The 24,297-nt window shown below is 48.3% G+C and overlaps 10 protein-coding genes and 1 non-coding gene across 11 annotated transcripts; 4 read left to right on the top strand and 7 right to left on the bottom strand.

Annotated features, from left to right (window-relative positions):
• Positions 1-410: 410 nt before the first annotated feature.
• On the bottom strand, positions 411-1,715 carry EURHEDRAFT_416978 (short-chain dehydrogenase). The gene has a single exon (XM_040783094.1). It carries the CDS (start codon positions 1,644-1,646, stop codon positions 855-857), a length of 792 nt encoding a protein of 263 aa, XP_040634622.1. The 5' UTR covers positions 1,647-1,715; the 3' UTR covers positions 411-854.
• A 510-nt stretch (positions 1,716-2,225) lies between these two features.
• Positions 2,226-2,607, bottom strand: EURHEDRAFT_418320 (thiamine-binding protein; the record flags this gene model as incomplete). Its single annotated transcript, XM_040783324.1, has 3 exons — positions 2,226-2,320; positions 2,394-2,487; positions 2,536-2,607. Coding segments are annotated over 3 exons (261 nt in total), but the record flags the coding sequence as incomplete, so codon positions are not given.
• An 83-nt stretch (positions 2,608-2,690) lies between these two features.
• On the bottom strand, positions 2,691-4,551 carry EURHEDRAFT_416979 (putative pyruvate dehydrogenase E1 component alpha subunit). The gene is made up of 4 exons (XM_040783095.1): positions 4,028-4,551; positions 3,834-3,967; positions 3,329-3,783; positions 2,691-3,273 (listed from the first exon to the last, which is right to left on the bottom strand). The coding sequence occupies exons 1-4, from the start codon at positions 4,136-4,138 to the stop codon at positions 2,768-2,770; spliced, it is 1,206 nt and encodes a 401-aa protein (XP_040634624.1). The 5' UTR covers positions 4,139-4,551; the 3' UTR covers positions 2,691-2,767.
• Positions 4,552-4,691: 140 nt separating this feature from the next.
• Positions 4,692-8,015, top strand: EURHEDRAFT_416981 (putative DNA repair protein Rad4). The gene is made up of 4 exons (XM_040783096.1): positions 4,692-5,436; positions 5,489-5,692; positions 5,744-6,116; positions 6,173-8,015. The coding sequence occupies exons 1-4, from the start codon at positions 4,876-4,878 to the stop codon at positions 7,963-7,965; spliced, it is 2,931 nt and encodes a 976-aa protein (XP_040634625.1). The 5' UTR covers positions 4,692-4,875; the 3' UTR covers positions 7,966-8,015.
• A 184-nt stretch (positions 8,016-8,199) lies between these two features.
• EURHEDRAFT_416983 (uncharacterized protein) lies at positions 8,200-10,288 on the top strand. The gene has a single exon (XM_040783097.1). It carries the CDS (start codon positions 8,247-8,249, stop codon positions 10,230-10,232), a length of 1,986 nt encoding a protein of 661 aa, XP_040634626.1. The 5' UTR covers positions 8,200-8,246; the 3' UTR covers positions 10,233-10,288.
• Positions 10,289-10,532: 244 nt separating this feature from the next.
• Positions 10,533-11,880, top strand: EURHEDRAFT_466029 (BSD domain-containing protein; the record flags this gene model as incomplete). Its single annotated transcript, XM_040785062.1, has 2 exons — positions 10,533-11,454; positions 11,543-11,880. 2 exons carry the CDS (start codon positions 10,533-10,535, stop codon positions 11,878-11,880), a joined length of 1,260 nt encoding a protein of 419 aa, XP_040634627.1.
• Positions 11,881-12,269: 389 nt separating this feature from the next.
• EURHEDRAFT_534035 (RanGTP-binding protein) lies at positions 12,270-14,558 on the bottom strand (the record flags this gene model as incomplete). Its single annotated transcript, XM_040787275.1, has 6 exons — positions 12,270-14,049; positions 14,102-14,136; positions 14,189-14,257; positions 14,315-14,372; positions 14,447-14,478; positions 14,538-14,558. The coding sequence occupies 6 exons, from the start codon at positions 14,556-14,558 to the stop codon at positions 12,270-12,272; spliced, it is 1,995 nt and encodes a 664-aa protein (XP_040634628.1).
• A 516-nt stretch (positions 14,559-15,074) lies between these two features.
• Positions 15,075-17,268, top strand: EURHEDRAFT_466025 (translation termination factor GTPase eRF3; the record flags this gene model as incomplete). Its single annotated transcript, XM_040785060.1, has 2 exons — positions 15,075-17,153; positions 17,212-17,268. The coding sequence occupies 2 exons, from the start codon at positions 15,075-15,077 to the stop codon at positions 17,266-17,268; spliced, it is 2,136 nt and encodes a 711-aa protein (XP_040634629.1).
• A 187-nt stretch (positions 17,269-17,455) lies between these two features.
• On the bottom strand, positions 17,456-18,444 carry EURHEDRAFT_278916 (pre-rRNA-processing TSR2 family protein). Its single transcript, XM_040778181.1, has one exon. The coding sequence runs from the start codon at positions 18,221-18,223 to the stop codon at positions 17,657-17,659; it is 567 nt and encodes a 188-aa protein (XP_040634630.1). The 5' UTR covers positions 18,224-18,444; the 3' UTR covers positions 17,456-17,656.
• A 257-nt stretch (positions 18,445-18,701) lies between these two features.
• Positions 18,702-18,773, bottom strand: EURHEDRAFT_t153. Its single transcript has one exon. It is a non-coding gene; the product is annotated as a tRNA-Glu (tRNA).
• Positions 18,774-18,964: 191 nt separating this feature from the next.
• On the bottom strand, positions 18,965-24,290 carry EURHEDRAFT_534037 (uncharacterized protein). Its single transcript, XM_040787276.1, has 5 exons — positions 23,898-24,290; positions 23,564-23,846; positions 20,661-23,501; positions 19,958-20,608; positions 18,965-19,904 (listed from the first exon to the last, which is right to left on the bottom strand). The coding sequence occupies exons 1-5, from the start codon at positions 23,937-23,939 to the stop codon at positions 19,276-19,278; spliced, it is 4,446 nt and encodes a 1,481-aa protein (XP_040634631.1). The 5' UTR covers positions 23,940-24,290; the 3' UTR covers positions 18,965-19,275.
• Between the last annotated feature and the right edge of the window lie 7 nt (positions 24,291-24,297).

The following is a 24,297-nucleotide window of genomic DNA, read 5'->3' on the forward strand; positions in this document are numbered from 1 at the left end:
ACGTAGTGATATGCTTTACTTTTTTGAAGATGTGCTCTCGTTTTTGTTTTTTGTTTTTCACTGCCATCTTCCAGGGTCTTCAAGCAGTCTCCTCTTCGCACGATGTAGCGCCTCCCTCGATTTTCTCATTATGGAATAGATCCGACAAGCGGCAAGGCGTTCCGGGGCTGCGGTAACAGCGCAGGAGCCATCTGAATTATCGACTACAATAGAACAGACTACTAACCCCTGGAAAAAAATGAAGAAACTATGCGAATGCACTTAGAGTTGCACTTCAAGGTACTCCGTACCATACTTGCACATGGTTACTCGTATGGGCATATGCATATACCGGAAAACAAGGATTCCATATCTGTGAGAGGTGTTCGTTAGAGGGATACAGGGATAATAGAGTAATTCAGCCCTACCCTTGAGTACATTTGCATTACCAAATATGTGTAGCAATGATTGTCATCATGCATACCTGCGACAAGCCACAGCAGGATTTGATATATATTAAGATTGCCATTGCAATAACAACCCCTGTGTTACAGGATCTTCGAAAATCACCAGCTTGCACACATTATCCGATGTCATTACCGGATCCTCAAGAGACCAACCTCTCCCGCTAGTTTTCGTGCCCGAGAAATGTGCTCATGGTCATTCTGTATCATATTACAACAATAGGATCGGTGTATATATAGAACACCCAAGAAAGCAATGAACCTGAATGTCCCTCCGGGACCTTTCCACTTTTGACATCCAGCAAGAGTGGCCCTTATCTCTATGCGAAATCTAGCCACATTCACCTTGGAAGCACCGGCCTAGGAGAAAACATGTATGTAGGCATTTTCGAGAACAGACCAAGACCAACATCAATAATCCTCAGATTGCGCAAAGGCACGAGCGACAGAAGGCTGTCCAGCCAATAACCCACAGTCGACTGGTAAACAGACCCCCGTGATAGCAGCTGCCTGATCACTAGCGAGAAAAGCCACAGCATTTGCGACATCTTCCGGCTGAATAATGCGCTCTAACGGATACCACTCCTTTAGTTTGTCGAAAAGATCATTGCCTGCACGAGCTTTGGCCTCCCACGCTTTCGTAAAGACAGTCCCCGGCGCGACAGCATTAGCCCGGACCCCGAACTTGCCATATTCCACAGCAATCGACCTGGTAAAGTTGATGAGAGCAGCTTTAGCAGCGCTATATGCCGGGTTCCCGAATACAGACAGTGCATTCACAGATGTGATGTTAATCACCGACCCTCGCGTTTCCTTGATAGACTCCGCGAATGCCTTGAAGCACAGATACGTCGCATCCAGGTTCAATGACATCTCGGCCCTCCATCGCTGACTTGACATCTTATCTAGTGATCCCACATATGTACCACCGGCATTGTTCACGAGGGTGCGCACTTGACCCTGCGATAGGATGATGGCGCCCATAGACCGAACGTACGTCTCTTCGGCGATGTCGCATGTGAATGGCTGGACCTTCTCATTTCCGGCTAGCTCTTTCGAGTTCAAGGCTGTACTGAGGAATTGTTTGTCGATGTCGACGATGAAGACGAGGTCGTGGGTTGTGGAGAGGTGCGCTGCGACTGAGCGGCCGATGTCGCCTGCGCCGCCGGTTACGACTGCAATTGATTTCGATGAGGAGAACATAATAGTGGAAGATTGATTATAATAAGAAATATATTTTCTGGTATCTGTTTTATTTGAACAGGGTTGTTTTTTGTCCGGGATATCTGGAGTTACACCCCCGGAACCCGAGTTAGCGTCATGTCATAGTTGCATCACAACTGGGAAAGTTCACATGAATTGCTATTGAGCAAAAGCATGATTTCCATTTATTTTTGTCTTTTTGAAAGTATGTTATAGTAGTATCTTAAGCTGCATACTAATAATATAGTATGTCTTTGGGTATGGTGGCTCTTTGCCCCGATACAATAGAAATAACCTAGCGCTGTAATATTATGATGAAACTCCATACTCCCATGAGGACCCTATGCACTATTTATATAATTCAATCGTTCTAATTACAGACCCCAAAAAAACTGGCACTTCTACAAGTCCTCAGAATAATCTCTGTATTACATCTGCGTAGCCATGGCAGCAGTCGTCAGCAAAGCCCCTTTCCATTAAAACATAATTAACTCTCCATTGGCTGGACCTTGTCCGTTCTGTTTCAAACATTAACATCCTCTCCTTGCCATGAGAGAGAACAAAGACACACATCATCGTAATCTGTATATCGGTCTGGATCCAAACGATACCCTGGTGGTGAATGAGGGTATGCGCGAAGCCGATAATCTGCGAGACTTGGTCCCATGGTCTTTCTTTTCGCTGAATACTTGCTAGTATGCCCATGCTTGTGTATTCAAATAGAAAATTTCAAAGCAAGTCATACACCAATTGTCGTCCCCGTTGCATGCACTTGATACTTGAGACCGGATTGCTGCATCAGGCGTTGGATGTCGGCTATCTGCTGCGCAAAGAAGACATTCTGGGCGCCAATCTAGCTGCATATATTAGTTCATGGTCTGGTTCAGACGAGGTGTTTAAGTAGGGAACCAATTGGAATCAAAGAAAATTCGGCAATGCAGTTCGCTGGGGTTGCGAGAGCAGGATTTGTTTAGGCCATTGTTTATGCTAAACCATGTTTATTGACAATGTTTACTATGTATTAAAAAAAAAAATTTATTTCATCTTTAAATGTATTGTTATGGCTTATGGTCATCATGATATTAAATTGTCCACAGCATTACATGGGAGAAGGTTTCGATCTATCCTTGATAATATGTCTCATCCACGGTTCTTCCGCGCCTCTGTCGAGGCTCACTACCACGGACATAAATGTCCTGATATAGCACATCGAAGGTGTTCGGGGGATCAGGCATGTTAAGAGCGTTTTGTACCTCTTGGTTGATCATGCTACGGACGTCTTTGTCAACAGCTTTCGCTTCGTCTTCGGTAAGAACACCCCACTCAATCAATTTCTCTCGGAAGTTAGTAATTGGGTCATTCGCTCGATGCGCTTGCAGCTCCTCTCGGGTCCTATATGCGATTCCTGGATCGGACATTGAATGTCCTGCGTACCGGTAGGTGAGGTACTCGTATACTAGCGGTCCTTTGCCGGATTGCACATAGTCTTTGGCAAATCTTGTGGATGCCAGGACGGCTAGTACATCCATCGCGTTGATCCGGAGACCGGGGATGTATTGTCCGCGCTTGTAGTATTCGGTCATTGCTGATGCTCTCTCAACCGACGTTCCCATCCCATACTTGTTGTCTGCAAGCTCAGTTAGAAGGTGTCTCATTACCTTCACTATATGTATGTGACTTACTCTCGCATCCAAAAATCACGGGCAATTCCCAAAGCTTGGCCATGTTATATGATTCGTGCACCTGGCCCTGATTTGCCGCCCCGTCTCCAAAAAGATTAAAGGTAATAGTCGGATTCTCATCATACTGCTGCGCAAAAGCAATACCAGTACCGACAGGCACACTAGCGCCGACAATTCCATTTCCTCCGAAGAAGTTCTTACAGAACATATGCATCGAGCCTCCTTTTCCATATGATATACCGCCTTGTCGCCCAAGAAGCTCACCGATGATGGACTTGATGGTGCCTCCGCGCATCAACGTAAAGCCATGGGAGCGATACGCTGTGATCAGTTTATCGTCTCTGGTAATCCCATGCTCAATTCCAACTGCCACTCCTTCTTGTCCTGTTGAAAGGTGACAGAATCCTCTGATTTTTCGCTCTTTGTATAAACTGTCAGCAGCGATTTCCATTCGTCTGCGATGCATTAGCAATAGCAAATGCTATTCTTGGGCGCTTCTTCCAACCTTATCACATTCATATCGTAGTATAGTTTTTTGAGTTGGTTTTTCGTCGTTTCGATCGTGTACGGCGGTGGGTCGAGGTGATATGTTTCAAAACTGTCTTCTGGTAATGGGACTTCGAAGGGTCTGTCATCTTCCTATATATCAAACTATGTCAGCTGTCTGTGCCTTTAACCGAATCTATCAAGGAATCTTACCGTAGGAATTCTCACATCGGAGACTTGGGCAAAAAAGCGACGGCTAGTGCACGGAAGCACTGGGCGCACTAGAGGCAGCGATCTGCTGAGCTTCAAGGATCGTGAGAGCATGGCTTGTATTGAACTTGGGGCTGAAGATGATAGATGGGTTAGAACCAGAAATTCTTTTCTGTTGCTCTCTATCACTGCTGAGAGTCATGTGTATGGCTTGTGATGTCATGCTGAACTCATAAGCTACATTCAGCAAAAGTACATGCTTGTACTTGGACTCCCGTGTCTGATTGATCAGGTATATAGGGGTACTCATCATGAAAAGATCAATGGATTGTCAGATATTGTTCTGATATCAAGCTACATTCTTCTGTAGAGCTCCAGTATAGCATACATCGTATCTTGAACTTCCGATAAGCGCTGCTGGATACCGCCCATCAGCGCAACTAGTCAGGACACTTCTTCACTCCCACCACTAAAGCCATTTAGTTCAAACAGAGGGTTACAGGGTACTTTAAAATGGATTGCGTGGCTGTCAACAGCATGAAATCCCCCAGACACTTATTATCCCTTATCGGATAGCTCGATAATACTCGGAAAATCAGTTCCCCCGATATGACGCATCTTACCTAGCTGGGAATTTCGGGATGTGCTTCAACCTTCATGTCCCTGTGGGGATTTTGCACATCGCGATACAACGATAAAGGAAGGGTACTTTAACTGGCCCATAGAGGATGCGTAGGTTTGGTCTTTACGATTTACCAACCCCCTTCGAAATCGCCTCAAGCAAACAGGGATAGGTCAAGATATCAACGGCTTAAGAGAGTTACCCATGAAGTTTGAGTACCAATCTTGTTATGGTGCGCCGTACAGCTCCTGCCCGCTCGAACAGGGTCGCAGCAACTCGTGGCCGTCAATCCAGACGCCAGGAACGAGACGATAAGGTCCCAGAGGTGTACCGGGAGATGCTGGCTGAAGCTGAAGCCCGGGAATCCCAAGAAGCTGAAGCGGGCAGATCTAGTAAGAGGCGGAAAGTTGGGGAAAGGACAAGTAATTCTTCCCACCACGAGTCCACCGGTCAAGAAGCGAACCTGCCGGAAACAAATGAGGATGTAGGCAGGCAAACACAGACTGCATATGACTCCACTGCTTCGGAAGAGTCAGACATGGAGTGGGAAGAAATCGATATTCAACAGACTCCGTTAAACTCAATCCAGACAGCTCCCTATTCCGCAGATGAACCACTTCAGATCACTTTAGGCCAGCATAAGGATACTGGGGAAAGGATTGTCTCGCGGCGTAAGCCAGTCACTGGAGCTGAGAAAAAGCTACGGTTAGATATCCACAAGGCTCACCTTCTTTGCCTTCTTGGCCATGTGCATAACCGAAATCTCTGGTGCAACGACGAGCTGGTGCAGGTATGCATATATTATGCCAAGCAGCTCGATTAATTTCTAACCTCCATTCCAGGATTTTCTTAAGCAGATGCTACACAGGAAAGTCAGGGAATTGTTGAATCCGGCAGAAGACAAACCGCAGTATACTAGATCTATCACTTTCGTTGACGGGCTAAACCAGGCTAGCGAGGCGTTTACAAGAAGATTCAAAATTACTAAACCCGGCTTGCAGCGTGCTCATTGGGTTGATGATTCGACCTCCTTGAAACAGAGAGTGGTACCGTAAATGATCCCTGCAATTCAAAATTACCGGTTTAACACTGCTTAGGAGGCAATACTGTCCAACGCGGAGGTAATGCTATCGCGAGACGACTTCAGGAAGCAAGCTGAGACACTGCAAGGATCTCGTGATTTTGGCGCACAGCTTTTCTGCGCTTTGCTGCGATCAGTAGCTGTGGAAGCTCGGTTGGTTTGCTCTTTGCAGCCGCTGCCATTTTCTGGTGCAACGACAAGTGGACCGAAGAGGCCAGAGTCGCAATCTATTATTATTTCAGCCGATGAAAATGAAGTTGATGAACAATCACAACCCGATGCTACTCCAAATCCAGCTCCACGAAAAAGAAGGCTTGGGCAGCCACAGTTTGCATCGTCATCATCATCATCATCATCATTTAATGCCCCAAAGGCACCTGTGCGCACAGGTTTGTGATATGTGGGACTCTTAGAAAGGAAATTAGCGTCAGCTGACATGTTTAAGGACCACGCCCAAGCCTCAAAGAATCGTCCTATCCCGTATTCTGGGTCGAAGCCTACAACGAAGCGGTCCACAAATGGATCCCTGTTGACCCCTTGGTGACCAAGTCACTTGCGAAATCTTCCAAGTTTGAACCTCCCGCTAGTGATCAGTATAATATCATGAGTTACGTTGTTGCGTTTGAAGAGGATGCCTCGGCAAGAGATGTGACTCGGCGCTACGCAAAGGCCTTCAATGCAAAAACCCGCAAATTACGAGTCGAGAATACTCGGAATGGGGAGCAATGGTGGGGAAGAGCGCTAAGATACTACGAGAAGCCATTCCCGGAGGAGCGTGACGAGGCCGAAGTGAGCGAGTTGACCGCCAAGGTGGCTGCTGAGCCCATGCCACGAAATGTGCAAGACTTCAAGAATCACCCAATTTATGCACTCGAGCGGCATCTTCGTCGAAATGAGGTCGTTTACCCGAAACGAGTGATCGGACAAGTCAGTCTAGGTAAATCTAGCTCGAAAAGCCAGAAGCTGGAGCCAGTTTATCGTCGCACTGATATTCACGCGTGTCGAAGTGCGGATGGATGGTACCGTCTGGGACGAGACATCATAATCGGCGAGCAACCTCTTAAACGTGTTCGGGCAAATCGAAACAAATTCAGCATCAATGACGATGATGAAAATGGCATCATCGAGGTCCCTGTATATGCTTACTTCCAGACGAACATATACATACCTCCACCCGTCATTCAGGGTAAAGTACCCAAGAACGTCTACGGAAATCTAGATATTTACACGTCAACTATGGTTCCGCCAGGTGGTGTTCACATAAACCACCCTGCCGCATCACAGGCTGCAAAAATACTCGGCATTGACTATGCCGATGCTGTAACAGGCTTTGACTTCAAAGGGCGCCATGGAACAGCGGTTATTCGGGGTGTTATCGTGGCAAGTGAATATTGCGAAGCTCTTGAAGAAGTCTTGAATAATCTTGAACATGAACGGTTGCAGGCTGAGCAAGGAGTGAAATCCGCAGAAGTATTAGGAATGTGGAAGCACTTCCTGCTCAAGCTTCGTATTGCTGAAAGAGTTAAAGGCTATGCTGTCGAAGGTGAAGAAGGCAAAGATGAAACTGGCATTGACACAGATGATGCCAGCTACGGAGGGTCTGAAAAAGGCGGCGGTGGCTTCTTTCCCGAGCCAGATCAAACTTTCAGCAGCCCCCGTCCGGTATCAACTTTCAGAGATGGTACAGAGCCGGACTCGCCTATGCATGGAGGCGGAGGCTTCGAACCAGAACCCGGGTTTGAAGACCACGAAGCTCTTGGTGGGGGATCTACACCTAAAGAAATTCCTCAAGGTATAGCTGAATTACAGCCTTCATTGCCGTTGAACACTGTCTGTAATACAGAATTTACGCATCTTGCACATAGGAAGGAGCTTTCCCACTTTAACCTCGTTGTTGTCCCACACAACAAGCCAAACTCTACTGGCAGCATGAACCCTGGTGGCAGTATCCACAATACTGCTGGAACCGCATCATCCATGCCGGAAGTTGGAGAGGAAACTCATGAACAGGATGTATTTAAGGACAACGACAATCCACCCGGTACAGTTCCAACAGACCCAACAGCAACAGAGGATTCAAAAGCTATCAGCGAGGATACAGCCCCAAGGGATATATCTCCAGCACGATCAAGAGCATCCCAGGAAGACAATTCAAGCGAGCACAACGATAATGAAGAAGGTTCACTGTTGTCAGAGGATCCTGAAGACAAGGACGCAATTCCAGAGTGGCTGATGTAGGCTCTTCAATCAGTTCCGTGTACTTTACTCGCATATATGTTGAATACTACAACTATCTGTATAGAATAAATTCTTTCAATCTATTAATTCACATAAAATGTTTATATCGTACGAAGTAGATTTTCTGAGCACTCAGGATCTATAGGGCAGTGCACGGACCAATTAGCATTATCAGCGACGCGTCGCGCGCGGTTTTCCCGATAAGGAATCCTTCATTCCCGAACCTCCAATTCTTAATGTTTCCCTACGATACCTCGATCCATATATAGACCCCTATTGCGATGAGACGAAAGGACACCTCCGATACAAACGCGCAGACAAGCCCAACCGAATACCAAGCACCAGCCAGAATCACCGCACCCTCATCTTCAAGACCCTCGAATTCGAAATCAACAACAGCAGCCAGAAAAAGGACTCAAACACCGATCGCATCGTCGCACCCGATATTGAACTCCTCACGGAAACAAAACCCGTTCTCCGGTTCGCTGGGCCGGCAACAGTCTACGCTTACACAGATAGATTGGGTGGCAACAAGACGGCACCCGGATTTGGAGGACGACAACCTCGACGATGATCTATTAGATTATATCGATGCAGAAGCTAATGTGCAGCATTATGATACACCAAATACGAATACAAACACCAATATCAACACCCGCGACGTGATCGAGATATCGGATGACTCTGGGAACGATGCCAATTACCAACCAGCGCCGTCTTCGCGGACACAGCCAGCCCGTGGTGTTCGATTTGGGCAAGACTTAATGGCGAATACGGACGTCTCTAGACGAAGGAGGAGTACACCAAAACCTAGTAGTGCAGAGAAGGGCTCTGGCCGGAGGAAAAGCGGCGGTAGCGTCCGGGAGAGTAATAAAAAGGACAAGCAGCCGAAGGAACGGGATAAGACTCTTACGCAGATGGATTATGTACGACGGTATTTGAAGATCGAGCCTGATGATGATGTGAAGCTAGAATATACATACTATAGTCCGAAGAAAGACAGGGATCCGGAGAGTCGTGAGGCGCATCGGCGCAGTGCGGCGGAAGCGCTAAAGTCTACAGAGGAACAAAAGGATGGAGTCAAGAGACGGAGGTTAATCGACGAGTGTTATTCGAAAGACAACTTCAATCCTGGAAGTATTTTTTCTGGAGGGCAGTTGTCTCGAGGGCTTGTGACGCCGAAGAAGATGATTAAATCTGAGGTACCGTCCTCGCAATCACCGGAGAGCCCTGGGTTCGCACTTGTTTCGCCTTCGCAGTTCCGTGGGATAAATCGCACCCCACTGGGACAGGTATTACCAGTCGATCGTCTGGTAAAAGAAGAACAACATGGTTCTGTGGAGGAAAAGGCTCTGCATAGTCTAGACCGTGCATCATCCCCTTCCGATCAGGCCTCATTACCCGGCTTTCCAGCTCCTCCGACATCTCGAAATAATATCCTATCTGATGATGCAGATGACCCGAAAACCACGCCTAGAAATCGTCCGCCCAATACGCAGAGAACCATTGTATATGAGACCGATGCTGAGTCGGACTATGGCGAAACTCATGACGACCTGTCTGTTCCTCCTTCATCTCAGAAACCGAAACTATTTAACGATGACGACGACCCCATCGAAGATATTCAAGATTCTCAACGTTATGATTCCCAAAAACTTCCCTCGCCTAGCATTCCTTCCGGGCCCGATAACGAAACCGGGCCGTCATATCCAGACCTGTCATCCGATGCATCGATCTGTTATCGACGCCCACACCATTCTACTCAATACCCTCTCGAACCCATTCCTTCTATGGATACACAAGCACTGGCCGAGCTCTTCCCACAGGAAAAAGAGAACAGCGCTCAGCAAATTATGACAGACACGACTCAAACACAATCACCACTGGCTATCCAGCGCCATCCATTGCAGACAGATCACCAATCAATTCAAACGCAGACGCAGACGCAAACCCAATCTGAAACCCAACCTCAATCGAACTCTCAAGACTTGAAGACTTTGACTGATATCGTACCGGAATCCTCGCCCGTAACACGGCGGGATTCAAACCCCTCCATACCACAGGAACCGGTTGTACAGGTTGAGTCTTCACAACCAGCAGACAGGTTTATTAGGAATACCAGAAGTGAACAGGACTCTGGCCCGCGGGGATTCGTTGGAAATCAACTGCTTTCTTCAAGTGTTTTGGAGAGTATACCCATGCCACCATTATGGATGGGCAGTCAGAACAGTGTTGGAGAGCCGTACAGTGATCCAAGCAACGAATAAATACTAGCCTCCATAGAATACTATACAATATACATTAATATCCATAAATATATGAACAGCATCGAAATGATATGCATAAATCACGTGGATTTACGTTCAAACTCATAAGCGCAAGCGCTGGTGGGGCATTCGGGCGGCCGTAGAACCGGCTGCGGAAACGCCTTGGGAGAGGTCGACTCTTGTCACAATCAACCGTCGTGGAGGGTGAGAGAGGACGGCATCGCGCGTTTATTTTCTTTCCAACCAGGTCGCTAGTCGCTTCCTATCCCATTCATTATTCTACCGCGAGAACTTCCCAGCATGGATTTCCCGTACGATCATATCCAGGAGGAGATCCTCGCCGCCAACGATCCATCCAAGAAAGGCGCCCAGGACGAATCCTCCAACAACCAGCAACCCAACGTCGACCTGAACACCGAGCTGCAAGAGACATTTCGCGCTTTTTCTGCTAGTCCATGGGGTGCACGCATTGGCGGGTTGTGGGATAATGTCCGCAAGCAAGGCGAGACCTATTATGAGGGCGCTAGAGAGGAGTATGCTGCAGTCAGCGAGGAAGCCGTGAAGGGCTTTTCGGACCTCAGAGAGACGATTGTTGGACGGACACGGGGCCTCTCCCTGAGTACGGGGCTTGCATCATCTTCTGAGGATACGGAGAAGGAGAAGGAGAAGGATGAGGCGCCCACGCCTACAGCTCCGAAGGCGGGGGGGAGTGAGGGAAAAGATGCTGAGGGCGAGAGCTTCTTTGCGCGCATCAAGACAGAAGCGGCCAAGCGGTTCAGAGAGCTTGAGAAGGCGGAGGAAGCTGCCGATGAAGCCATCTTGCGCTTTGGAATGAACATTCGTCAAAAGCTGCAGGATGCGGTAAGCATCGTTCCGCCGGAGTCGGACTCGAGCCAGGTCCTCTTCGAGAGTAAAGATGCGGATGGGAAGAGGGTTATCCATGCTACGCGTTTCGAGGCCCAGCTGCACGTTATCCACTCGAATTTGGAGAACTTCACCAAGGACCCTGATAGTGACCAGTGGCCTAAGTTCAATGAGGCTTTCAACGCGGAGGCGAAGACTGGCGAGATCGCATCTAATTTGGAGAAGTATCCTGAGCTGCGGTCTGCTATGGAGAAACTTGTGCCAGAACAAGTTGAGTACTCGCAGTTCTGGTCGCGGTACTATTTCCTTCGTTTTGTGATTGAGACTGAGGAGCAGAAGCGTAAGGAGCTTCTAAAGGGTACGTCATGACTTTTTTTTCTTCTCTTTTTTTTTTTTTTTAAAAAAAAAAATTACCATTATGGTTCATCTAACTCAATGCGTTCCAGATGCCAACGTGAACGAAGAAGAGGAAGTCGGCTGGGATGACGATTCCGAGCCTGAATCTGACGAATCCGACGAATCCGAATCTCCCTCTACTCCCCAGGTCAAGGGCAACAAAGCAAACGCCGCCACTCCCACGCAAGGCACTCCCAACCCAGCCGCTGACAAGAAGACCCTGAAGCCGATTGAGCCCCGTCGCTCGAACGACCAACAATCCCAGGCTGACAGCGAATCCAGCTACGATGTCGTTAGCGGCACCACCAGCCGGACGCCTGGCAGTCCCAAAGAAAAAAGCCCAGCTGCCGATGCAAAGGGAGACGACAGCGATGATGACTGGGAGTAATCTACCAATACGATGACAAGCTAGGCCAAACTTCCCCGATGTTGATATCCGGTCATGTTGAGCTTTCATGACCGCTGGTTGGTCTTCGACCAGTCTATAGGCGTTATGGTCCTTTCGTTTTTATCCTATCTACTGGTGTTCTGGGATTCCATGTACTACGCTTCTGTTGTTTAGCGATTTTCTACTTTAACAATTCCCTCCTTGCTACCCTTCCGCTTTTTCTTTGATAGTAATTGATTCGGTGTTGAGCCAATACAGCGAATTATCAGCATTTATCAGTCCTAGAAAAGTTCGTAGTTCGCATCACAGATCTCGCTTAGCCATTTTAAATCATAATCATAGTCGGGTCTATTTACATTGCTTTTTTTCTAAATTGTATAAAATACTCCTCACTCCGCAGTACCAGATCCACCCTGCTCAACCGTTGTATACTCATCATCAACGGGCACCGTAGGTGACCGTCTCGAAAGTGGCGACCCCCTTCTCAACGCCTCATCCCCACCACGCACCACATTCAACCTCCTCCGATCCGACTGCACCGAAGGCGACCGCCTCTCCTGCACCGGCGTCTCAGGAGTAGCCTCTCTCGACCGAAGATGAAACCCAATCCTCGCCCTCTCACTAGGCGAAAAAGGCGGCTGATAATACTCGCTACTCTCACGCGAATACCCATATCCACCAGGAGTCCCATACTGATAATCCTCACCACGTCGCTTAACTGGGCTCTCGTCATAGGGATCCCAGCCGACTTTTCGTCGTGCTTCTGAGCGCAGGCGTTGGCGGTGTTGCTCGTCACCGCCGGCGCCGGTGGTGGAGGATTCTTCGAGAAAGAAGTTGAGGAGTTCGTCGGTGATGGAGAGGTGGGATTGTTGTTGGAATTGTTGAAGGGACATTAGACGGAGGAGAGTTTCGAGGAGGGAGAGGGACGTGCGGATGTTGTTGAAGAGAGGGTTGGAGACGGTTGTTGTGTCGTTATGGGAGGATGGGTGGTGGGAGAGTCTTTGTTGGGATGGTAAAGGTGATTCTTCTTGATCGTCTAGAGATAGATTTGCCATTTGCTGCGGGTCGACTGTGTTGGTCTTTGTGGGGGTGCTTGGGGCTTCTGCTTCGGAGTCTGTGTCTGAGGATTCGTCTTCGTTGTAGACTTCGAATGCTATCCACTCGGGATCTAGGTCTTGTGGCAACCGCCACTCATCAGGAATCGAGTCTTCAGAGTAATCGTGATTCGGTTTCGGGGTGTCTGCTCCCAACTGGGCATCAAGCTGTGCCTGCACTGGATCGACATCCTCGCTCTCGTCATCCGAATTCAGATAGTCGGAATCTGCTTCTTCGCGTTCCATCATACGTCGTGGTGGCACAGCATTGACGTCTCTCTTCAAGAGTAGGACAGGGTTATTCACCTCACCTTCCGTACTAATGTTAAGAATCCTCCCAGTGTCTGCATAGAAAATCTTGGAGATCTGATGAATAGGAAAAATTTCCCGCATCCCGGCTTGGCCCACGCCTTCATAGCTGTAAGCTTGTGGGCCGTTTTCTTCAAAGGTATGAACTCTGCCATCATCTAGGTCTTCGATGATAAGGATTTGATAAGCGTACTCTTCCACTCTTGCTTCCGCAGGAAGCTGGGATTTCTGTGCGTTTGATGGCGTTGCGGAATCTATGGGCACCCGTCGAAGTTTGATTCGTGCTTTATGCATGACCTCTTTCCATGTTGCTTCACGAATACCTTCTTCATCATGTGGACGGAGGTGACTAGCAAAGAGCATGTACATCGAAAGAGTGAACGTGGGTCCGATTTGAATCGCTTGCGACGGTGACATGTAATATTGTGTATCTCCAGCGGTGAGAAATGTGCTAGCCTGTAGCAATCTCGACGGTGACACTGCCGATGGCAAGTTGGTCGACAGCCTGGCACCCGATGTAGTGATGGCCAAGTTCATAAGCGGGACTGCATCCTCAATTCGGACGAGTAGTCTCTTGATATCTTTTATTATGAACCTTATTTCTGCATCATTCTGGGCCCGATCACCTGGCGACTTGCCACCTTTTCGGATCAGCTCTTCGAATGCAGCAGCTCTAGCTAGTCGCTGGCCTAAAGCCTGGATATCCCATCGGAGAGACTTTGTGAGAGAAACCGCGGATTCAAGAGAAGTATTGCCTCTCGCAGCTCTGAGACTAGATTAGACTCCATGGTCTTTGGGTCTCTATCCAAAAGACTTACATCAACTCAATCATATCAATTGCAGGGGAAATGACCTTCCTTGGAGTTAGCCTTTCATCGTTGCGGGGTGTTCTTAGCACAACAAACCTGGATCTTGCTTTCCAGACGCTGCTGCAGCACAACCAGCTCCTCCCGTTCTTCACTGTGGTCGACATTCTATAGCAATCAATAAGCTTTGGATGGTACTCGGATCAACAGGGAAGGACCAAATACCTTCAGCAGACGAGACGATTCGCGGATAGCATATCTGGCAGTGATTGTGATTCCCGAACTAGAGGTCTCAACGTCAGTCTATTGGCCTTCCAAGTAATACGTTTTCAGATAACAAGAGCCACTTAAACGTACCGAATGGCATAGTTCATAGCCTGTTGGGTAAGCTACCAATGATGTCAGCGTCAAAATTCTACATGACTCTCTAAGAGCAGGCTTGAGGTACCCTATTCAGAAACTGGTCCATGTTGAGTCAGGCAGGTATGACAGTCGCATTTGCCTCTTGATACCCAAGGTTCGGGAAATTTCCAAACGTTGGTCCAAACACTGACTGTAGTCCTGCTTGTATGTGGCCCCTGAGCGTCGAGGGGCTTGCCTTATCGATAACAAGCCACTGATTGTGGCGGCGTATAGTAGAACATGGAACTAGTAAAAAAGGAATAGGGTTAATGAGAAGCAGATATTATAGAGGCTATTCATTTAGATAAAGCGCTATAAGTCACAGGTGCTTGTTTTTTGCGACCAAGGAAGCACAAACAGTGCCTGATAGTACCTAACGCGATAGACGCCATAGACGCCCAAAGCGGGGAGGGCTGTGCTGAGTCATCTTGTGCAAAATTGAGCCCAACAACGCCCCTCGTCAGATCTTTATGACTCTTTCGGCAACCCTCAAATAACTCATACCCCTTTTAAAAACCAGCGGATTCCTTGCTGTTTGGTGTGTTCGTCGTCTAACTTCACTCTTTCTTAATTGTTATTCGAGATGGCGGACCAAACTCCTGATTCCTGGGAGGAGGAACTCTCCAGACAGACCGAGGGCGTTAACCTGAACAACCGGGCTCAGGCGCCTGCCTTCCACCCTGCTGCTGCCAACTTCCAGCCGGGCGCAGCTACCTTCGTTCCTGGTGCTCCCGCTTTTGTACCCGGACAAGCCGCCTATCAGGGCTATGGCGGCTTCCCGCAATACCCCCAGTATGGCCAGTACGGCGGTTATCCGCAGCAGCAGTATGGTCAATATGGGGCAGGAGCATACGCTCAGCAACCCGGTGCCTTTAACCAGGGCTTTAACCAGGGCTTCAACCAGCAGCAGCAACAGTTCCAGCAGCAACCCCAGCAACCCCGTCAAGCCGCTGCCCCATCTTCGCCAAAACCCTCCAATGCCGCTCCCCCCAAGGCTAAGGTTCTTTCTATTGGCGGCGCTGGCTCCTCTTCTTCCGCGTCCGCTCCTAAGACCAAGGTCCTTTCAATCGGAACTCCGGACACGTCCTCCCAAACGAGCGCTTCGAAAGACGCCAAAGAGTCCAAGGGTGACACCAAGGGTCCTGCGGCTGCGGATACTGCAGCTAAGGTGATTTCCAGCAAAGCTGTTGACAAGACGGATAAGAAAGCGGAATCGAAAGCTGCTGCCAGTGGCAAGTCGTCTCCTACTCCTTCGTCGGGTCGTTCGAGCCCTAGTCGTGGAGAGTCTGCCAAGGCTGCGCGGGACGCTGCACGGGATGCCAATGCTGTTGCTATGGAACAAAAAGCAGATGTAGATGAGGCGACGCTGCAGGAAATCTACGGTCAAAAGAAGGAGCACGTGAACATTGTTTTCATCGGACACGTCGATGCCGGAAAGTCCACCCTGGGGGGTTCTATTCTGTATGTCACTGGAATGGTCGACGAGCGAACTTTGGAGAAGTACAAGAGGGATGCTAAGGAGGCTGGACGTGAAACCTGGTACCTCTCCTGGGCTCTGGACTTGAACCCCGAAGAACGAGCCAAGGGTAAGACTGTTGAGGTTGGCCGTGCTCACTTCAAACTCGACATTCCGTCGCCCGAGGGCACCATCGAGCGTGACTTCTCTATTCTTGATGCTCCCGGTCACAAGGCTTATGTTCATCACATGATCGGTGGTGCTTCGCAGGCCGATGTCGGTGTCTTGGTCATCTCTGCCCGTAAGGGTGAATATGAGACCGGTTTCGAAAAGGGAGGTCAAACTCGGGAGCATGCTCTGCTTGCCAGAAATACAGGCGTTAAGAAGCTTGTTGTCGCCGTCAACAAGATGGATGATCCCAGTGTCGAGTGGAGTAAGGCTCGTTTCGACGAATGTACCGTCAAGGTCTCGAAATTCCTAGAAGCGCTTGGTTACAAGAAGGATGACCTTACTTTTATGCCTATCTCTGCACAGCGCACTTTCGGTATCAAGGATCGCGTGGCTAAGGAGCTCGTTCCTTGGTACGACGGTCCTTCGCTCCTTGAATACCTCGGCAACATGAAGATGCCCGAACGGAAGATCAACGCACCATTCATGATGCCCATTAGCGCCAAGTACCGTGACATGGGTACCGTGGTTGAGGGCCGTATTGAATCAGGTGTGATCAAGAAGAACAGCAGCTGCATCATGATGCCCAACCGCACTAAGATTGATGTTGCCGCCCTTTACGGTGAAACTGAAGACGAGATCACGACAGGCACTTGTGGTGACCAGGTCCGTATGCGTCTTCGTGGCGTGGAAGAAGATGATATTTTGCCTGGTTTCGTCCTCTGCTCTCCGAAGCGTCCCGTGCACACCGTTGCTGCCTTCGAAGCCAAGATCAGGATCCTCGAACTCAAGAGCATCCTCACTGCTGGTTACAACTGCGTTATACACATTCACTCTGCTGTTGAAGAGGTTACCATTTCGCAGCTCCTGCATAAGTGTGAACCTGGTACCGGCCGGAAGAGCAAACGTCCACCACCGTTCGCCAGCAAGGGCCAAACCATCATTGCTCGCATCGAAGTTACCAGCACTGCTGGTGCTGTCTGTGCTGAACGATTCGAGGACTACAACCAAATGGGACGGTTTACCCTTCGTGACCAGGTAAGCGATTTTCTTTTACACGATTCCTTTCTATTCCACATACTGACGATGATACTAGGGACAAACCGTTGCAATTGGTATGATCACCAAGCTCATCGCTAATGAGGACAAATAAACTGGCGACTTGATATTCTCTTGAAAATCATGTCATTTCACCGGTTCCGGCTACCGTCCGCAAAGGCATCGTGCCACAGGGTCAGGTAAAAGCATCCCATGATAGACAGAAGAGGGAGGCTTGGGCGGGCAGAGGTTTAGGCGATGATATCCCATGTACAGCCTACCTCAGTTGATGATGATGATGATACTTTTCTTTTTGTCTTTATATTTGTTTCATTGCTGTTGTCAAAAAATGGGAATAGACTGGAATCTTGCTACCAGTCCACGATCTTTCAACTAAATCCCGCTAAAACTTTTGCTTATCTTTACCATGTCTATATCATGAAGTCGTAAATGTCAATCAATACATACAGCAAGACCTGAATCACGCGCTATCCAGACCAAAATCACCTCTTCTTCCCAACCATAGTAAACCCATCTTCATCAATCTCAGGCTGAGGCTTCACCTTCGGAGCCCTAACCAACGCAGGCGCCTCCCCCATATCAACATCCCCACCCTCCTCATCAACCTCATCATCCGTTTCCTGATCCTCATCTTCCCCCCTCTTAAACCCCGCTGCCACATTCCCCTTCTGCTGACTCTTCTTCTGCCAATTCTCCCACATATCCTGAATCCCCGCCACATCACCCCTCTGCACCTGCGTCTTCACTTCCATGATCTTCGCCGCAACGGGCCCCGCGCTCTCATCCTCAACAACCACGTCGAATTCGTCGTTCATCACTTGGATAAGCACGTCCTCGAGGTCCTCGGCGTCAGTCTCGGGGCGCTCTGTGAGCATGTCGGAGATTGCGCCGCAGAGCCAGTCGCGTTTGTCGGAGGAGGTGGGGCCGCCCCAGAGGGATTGGACGGCGAGGGAGAGGGAGGGCCAGGCGTGGATGGCAAGGGTTATGCCGAGGTCGAGGTAGGAAGTTGCGGGTTGGGTGGATTGACGTTCGGGTTGTTGGGTGGTCATTTTGGTTTTTATGGTGTGGTATGGTGTAGATTGGTTTTGGTAGCGGTTTTGGTAGTGGTTTTGTAAAAGAGGCTTCAGGGGGTGTTCCTTTGTATGCGCCTTCGTTGGTTAACGTATTAGAGATGCGCTTGAAAGTGGGAGATAAATGCGATTTCGACTCGTGAAATATTCGATTTGTGCAATATGTAATTTGTATTATATAGCGCATCCAATTATCACGGTTTTAAATGTCAGTGAAGAGCAACCTTGTTGGCCAACGAAGTATAAAATAGGCACAAATAAGAGAGGGCTGATGCGGGCACATCTCGAAATTTTTTCGAGATCGACAGCGGGCGATTAGATATGACAAGTCATGTGATCTTATCGCTCTTTTGACTCCGGCGTTCCTTTTTCACATTGGGATTGAATAAAAAAGTATAATAAATAAAAAACAAAAATCCTTTATGATTTTAAAAACAAAAAAGAAATCACTAATATGTTCCGACACGGGGAATCGAACCCCGAGCTGCCGTGTGAGAGACGGCGATGTTAACCATTACACCATATCGGATGCTGTTGAAGAACCGTAGCACTTCTAGTTACATAAGCCAATCCAAATTAGAATAGGCAGCACAGCGATGTTTTTTTGGTTTTTTTTGTTTTTTTTTCTTTTAACCTCATACGTAGTCATGGGTCTTCTTTTTTATTTTGCTCTCTCTTTTTTATTAGACCGTTGGCTGTATAACGCTGTGATGGGGGATTGCTAGTACACGAGAAATATATTCAACCCGAAGCGCTATAAAAAGACTATTTCCTTTCGACAGCTGTTTAAAATAATTTGAGAATATCTAGATACTCTGTCAGGAGACACCCTCTTGATGATTCCTGCGACAATAATGCAATTTTAGATGCACATTGATAACTAATTAGAAAATAAACAAAACAATATGCAAAATGGTATATCCAGCCTTGACAAAACAAAAATATATGTATATACACAAAGTGATAGAAGAAAGTAAATAAACAAAAGATGCTTCCGAAAACGCCCCACACAAAAAGCCCTTTCCTGAGGATTAAAAAACATAACTCAAAAGCTCCTGTGCCCTGACAGCCGTGGCGATATGCCAAGGCAGTGTATTCCGTTGCACACATCGTGTGCCTCTGGCCCGCGCAAGTATTGCTAAATCGTGGTACATCCCGAGTATCTCTTTAAGGAGGGTTTCATGTGACGACGTTGGATGCCGAGAATGAATCAAGTTCACGTTTGTTGCGAACACCCCATCACCGTCTGTAGGACCTTTTCGACGAAGTAAATACCCGCTGGCAAGTGCGGGACGGTACTCTGTCAGATACGGGGAGCTGTTCAGTCGATGTGACAGAATGACATTCCACGATTCATCACGGATATCAGCAAGGAAAAAATCTGATTCTGATTCGGGTTGGAAATCGGGCGTAGTGGCCGACATAGGTGCACTACCACCGTTAGTGGGCGTTGGCGCACTTCCATATTGGTCTGGTGATGCCGCACTAGGACCGGGTGTGGCAACAGGAGTTGATGAAGCTTGCGCATTGAACACACTCGTGGGTATTAATAGGGATGGAGGTTCGAGAGAAAAGTCGGTAGTCGCGTTGACATGTAATATCATCAAATCCAATGGGATTGGCTTTGATTTGTTGTGCTGCTCAGCCAAATTTGTCCAGGCTATAGAATGGTAAGTAACGCAAGAAGAGCCTCAAGAACAGTGGAACACTTACTGTCAAGCTCGTCTTGATCCACAGGTTCAGTATTCACGATGATAATCCTCCACCTAGCTTGTATTCTGTCCATGATTGTCTGCGTTGTCCCCCATATCTCGTTGCGCACGTCGGAGATGCCTCGAACAGCGCCTGAATTTCGATAACGGAGGCAGTAAGACATCATTCGCTGAATAGCCCCGGTGTTATCGGACCAGGCCACGGTTATCCAGCGTTGATCAAGACTCCGCGAGCAGGCAATATGGAGACTCCTTCCATCCTGCAGTGGTGACAGTCTCTCAGGGACAAGCTTGAAGCTAATTGCCTTCGGTGCAGACTCTGTGAGAAGGACCGGTGGAGCACAATGGACGAGATTTGATTCCGAATCTTTTGATGGACATCGACTGTATACTTCTAGAGCTAGGCTCAAATAGTCTGACTGCGACGGCACAACTATAGATTCTGGAGACATGACGAAGCTGATAGGGATGATTTGTAGTACAAGCTCATTGAATTTCCCGGCCTGCTGATTATCGGTACCCATGATGTATTTCTGAAATAGTTGCCAAAAAGCAGCGCAGATATCGGCCAATGCTGCAGCATGCGTGAATGGATTGATCACGTAGACGACGAAGTTCTCAGTCCTTGGCTGACTGCCTGAAAGGGCGTTTCCTGAAAGTACTCATCAGTATGTGGCCAGATGATAATTGGAAGATTAACATACCTAGCTCTTCGCACAAACCCCTCAAGGACTGCACAGTGGAAAGATAGCTGGACACCTCCGTGTTCCATGAGCCCAACCCACGCTCAAAGCACATGTCCCCTCGCGCATGGTTACCAAGATTGCAGGCCGAGTAAAGTAATCCCAATCGTTCCAAAAACGCGTCTGCCGCATCTGTCATGACCCGGGGATGGATGCAGTATGCCGATATGTCCTTTGGTCCGTGTGCAGGCTCCAAGTCAAACGTTTCCCAGAAGGAAATTGCGGGTGGTAATGCTTCTAGATAGCCTTTTCCACGGCGGATGCGCAGGTGCGGTGGTACTAATTTTGATATTGTACCTTTTGCAGCTTCTTTTCGCTGTGGCAGTTGGTGGGGTGTCAGGCCTTCTGACGACGGTGGTGACGAGTCATTTTGCAGTAATGCATAGCTTTTTAGGTCTAACCTGCCAACTTCATCCGTGAACACCGTATCCTCGAAGATGTTGCGGAGAGTATACATCTCGTTGTCCAGCCCGGAGAGACCGATTTGCCCATCAATTACATGATCAAGTGATGACTGCGTAATCTGGTCAACCAACAACTGAGCAACCTGAATCTGTTCGTCCTTCTGAGAAATTGTAGGTGGCTGCTGATTTTGCGAGACGGAGAAATACCCCAATAAAGACCAATCAGAAAATGTCGAGAGAAGATTACCCAGAAATGTTGAATTCTCAGCCTTGCTCGCAGAGACCAATTGAGCGTTCTCTACCAAAGGGTTGCTTAGAACTTGTGTTATTGAACCGCTTGTGTTTGATTGAGCACGTTTCCTCTTGCGCGTCAGGTTAACAGGAGATGGTTCCCTCTCTGACATGACCTCATCGCTGTCATCATCATCGCTGGAGACACTGCTCGAATCCGAAGTAGAATGTGAGCTTCCCTTTGCGTCGCCTGATAAAACATCCTGTTCATCTGTAACCGCCGGGTTATCAAATTTTACCGCAGCCTTGCCACTGCGGCGAGGAAGTCCGATGGTTGGGATATCGTTTGGGGGATTGACAGACTCCATGACAGTGCTCACCCCTGGACCTGAGAACCAGAATCTACCCTCCGCTCCATACTTTTGGTTCCAATCGCCTATTTTTTGCTTGAAAGATACTGGGGTAAAATGACTCTGCTTTCTTTTTCGCTTAACAGTTGATTGGTCTCCATCATCTGATTCCGAAAAGAGTATTTTCTTTACTTCAACTGGGCTGAGAGGAGGACTGATTGGTTGACTACTTTCTTCCCGGGGTGACGACATGCGAATCTCTGAAGTTTCCCTTTTTGAGGGAATCACCGCCTCCTGTTCTGCAACATCAGTCTGAGGCGCATTCATCCCTTCAGCAGTTGTCACCACATGACTATCTGGAAGGGGAAAGTCAGGGCTCGGCTGTTCATCGTCTTCCTTCAAGTTAGCCTCCGCAATATTGGGAGTGCTCTGAGTATTATCGGCAGCAGGTGCTTCTCCCATATCCCCAAAATCTGGATCGTCAAAGAAGCTAAAATCGGCATCTGTTATTCCTCGAGTCCCGAAATCTCGATCGTTTATTTCCCCAAAGAGGTCATCATCCCCGTTCATATCGTATAACCCAGACCCAACTGTGAGCCCTGCTGAAGGCCCAATATCCATAGTGATACCAGAATCAGCTTGCTCTTTGAACGATGCTTGTTTTAGTTTTGGTTGACCACGATGCTGAGTTTGAGGCAATGGAAGGTCTGGCTGATCAGCGAACATATCTGATGAAAGCGCTGTAGCTCCATCTGGCGGAGTCGGATATACAAGGTTTGTTGCTTGAAGATCGGGATACTGTGCAATCCGGGAAAGGCTTTCCAGTGGCTCAGGGAATTCCGCTTTGGAAGGTGAGATTTCGGAGTCCCTCATAGGTTGATCTTGAAAGCCCCCGGATGGAGCTATAGAGGTAGCTTCGTCATGAACGAAGTTCCCTGTTACGTGCCATTCATCCGCGAGCCCCAACGGGCTATCCATTAGGTGACAAGAATCTTGTTTCCCATAGGATGCATCCAATGCTATTGATTTAGTCCTTCTGAAGCAGTATCTAGCTGGCCAGAGAATACGCTTCAATGGAAAAGCAGTCGGACCTTCTTCACTCTGTCGGAATATTTCTCCAGCCAACCGAGAGTAAAATGGTTCCCAGACTTCGACTTCAATCCACTGTTCTTCTTCATGAGAATCAAACAGAAGACCAAAATTGCCGAGCCACTCAAGTACACACTGTTTCCATTGTGAACGTTTCACGGCTGCCAAACCTGAAGCGTCATTACCACCAGAAGGATTTGGGGAGATGCTATCCTGTGAACTTGTATTGAATGAGACCAACCTGGCAACTGTTGCATTAGGGGAGAGCCAGATATCAAGTCCTGGCTGGGTGTCACGGAGTTTATCGAGGCCATTTTTTGGGCTTTGAAGTCGCGAAATGCCATGCTGGGCTATTGTTTGTAAGGCCACGGTTAATTTTCCACCAGACGTCAACTGAATGTGCAGAATACTCAAAGAAGGTGTCGCGGTGTAACTATCATTAGCTATTCGAGTTTCGTAGCCATCTTTCTCAACGGCTGTGAAGAGGGTACGTGACCCAAGGGGTATTGCGCCGTGGCGCCGAATTAGCTGGAGGCTTATTGCACCAGTGACTGCAGAGATGAATGATGCATAGATGGCTGCTGACGTGCCGTATCCTTCTATCCTCCTAGGTGGATTAGGCACATTCTGCGACCTTTGCGATCCCGCTGTGTTCACGTTTGGGGCCTGGGGTTCTGTTGAAAGAGTCCTTACCAGCTCCCTGGACGAAACACTACCCGAAGCCGAAACTGAGGCGCAATTATTAATACATGACGCATAAAATACAAGATCTTGAGAGTGGTTGACGAACCTTTCAACGTAAGCGAACCAACTTGGAGCCGGTTTAACCCATCATTACCCTGGTTCAGGGGGGCCAGGCTGTCAAAATTCGAATTCGAAGAAAAAACCCATAAGCCAAGACGTCGCGGATAACAGGATACTAGGCAACCAAGATTCCGCAGTCGAAGTTCAAAATCCTTGAGGCGACTGAGATGCTTGAGGATAGTATGGCCGTTCGTTGGAGTCTCCGAGGGGTGATTCGTGATACCCGGCTCTTCCGTGTATATTCGCCAGTGTATGCTTGAGAATCCGTCCTATTGCACCATGTTAATAAATTTCCTTCAAAGCACTCTTGAATTACCTACAATAACATGTACATTTGTGATATTCCCGCCGGGAAAGTCCATGATTCAAATGGCTACCCCGACGGAGAGCTCACGTTGTTTTTTTCTCAAAATAGCCAAGAAAGCTCCGCGGCTTAAATTTGCTGTCATCTCCAGACGGAGGTGGGATAATCAATTTGCGCAAAAAAACAGTAATCCATAGCAGAGCGAGCTCGATGACTTAAATAGATCAATCAGGTTCCAGATGTCATCGCTCCACCGGGGTAAGGAACAGTCGGGGTAAGATAAAAAGGGATCGATGCGAATGAGACAAAGCCCCCAAGCCAAGTGGTAAAGCTAGAAAAGAGAGACGAACAACATGGCTCCATTGACGGAGGGTATAGTCATCTTGAGAGGCGCGAATGTTGGTTCCAGGTTTCCC

This window comes from Aspergillus ruber (genome assembly GCF_000600275.1).
Source record: "Aspergillus ruber CBS 135680 unplaced genomic scaffold scaffold00041, whole genome shotgun sequence".
In the NCBI taxonomy this organism is placed as follows: domain Eukaryota; kingdom Fungi; phylum Ascomycota; class Eurotiomycetes; order Eurotiales; family Aspergillaceae; genus Aspergillus; species Aspergillus ruber.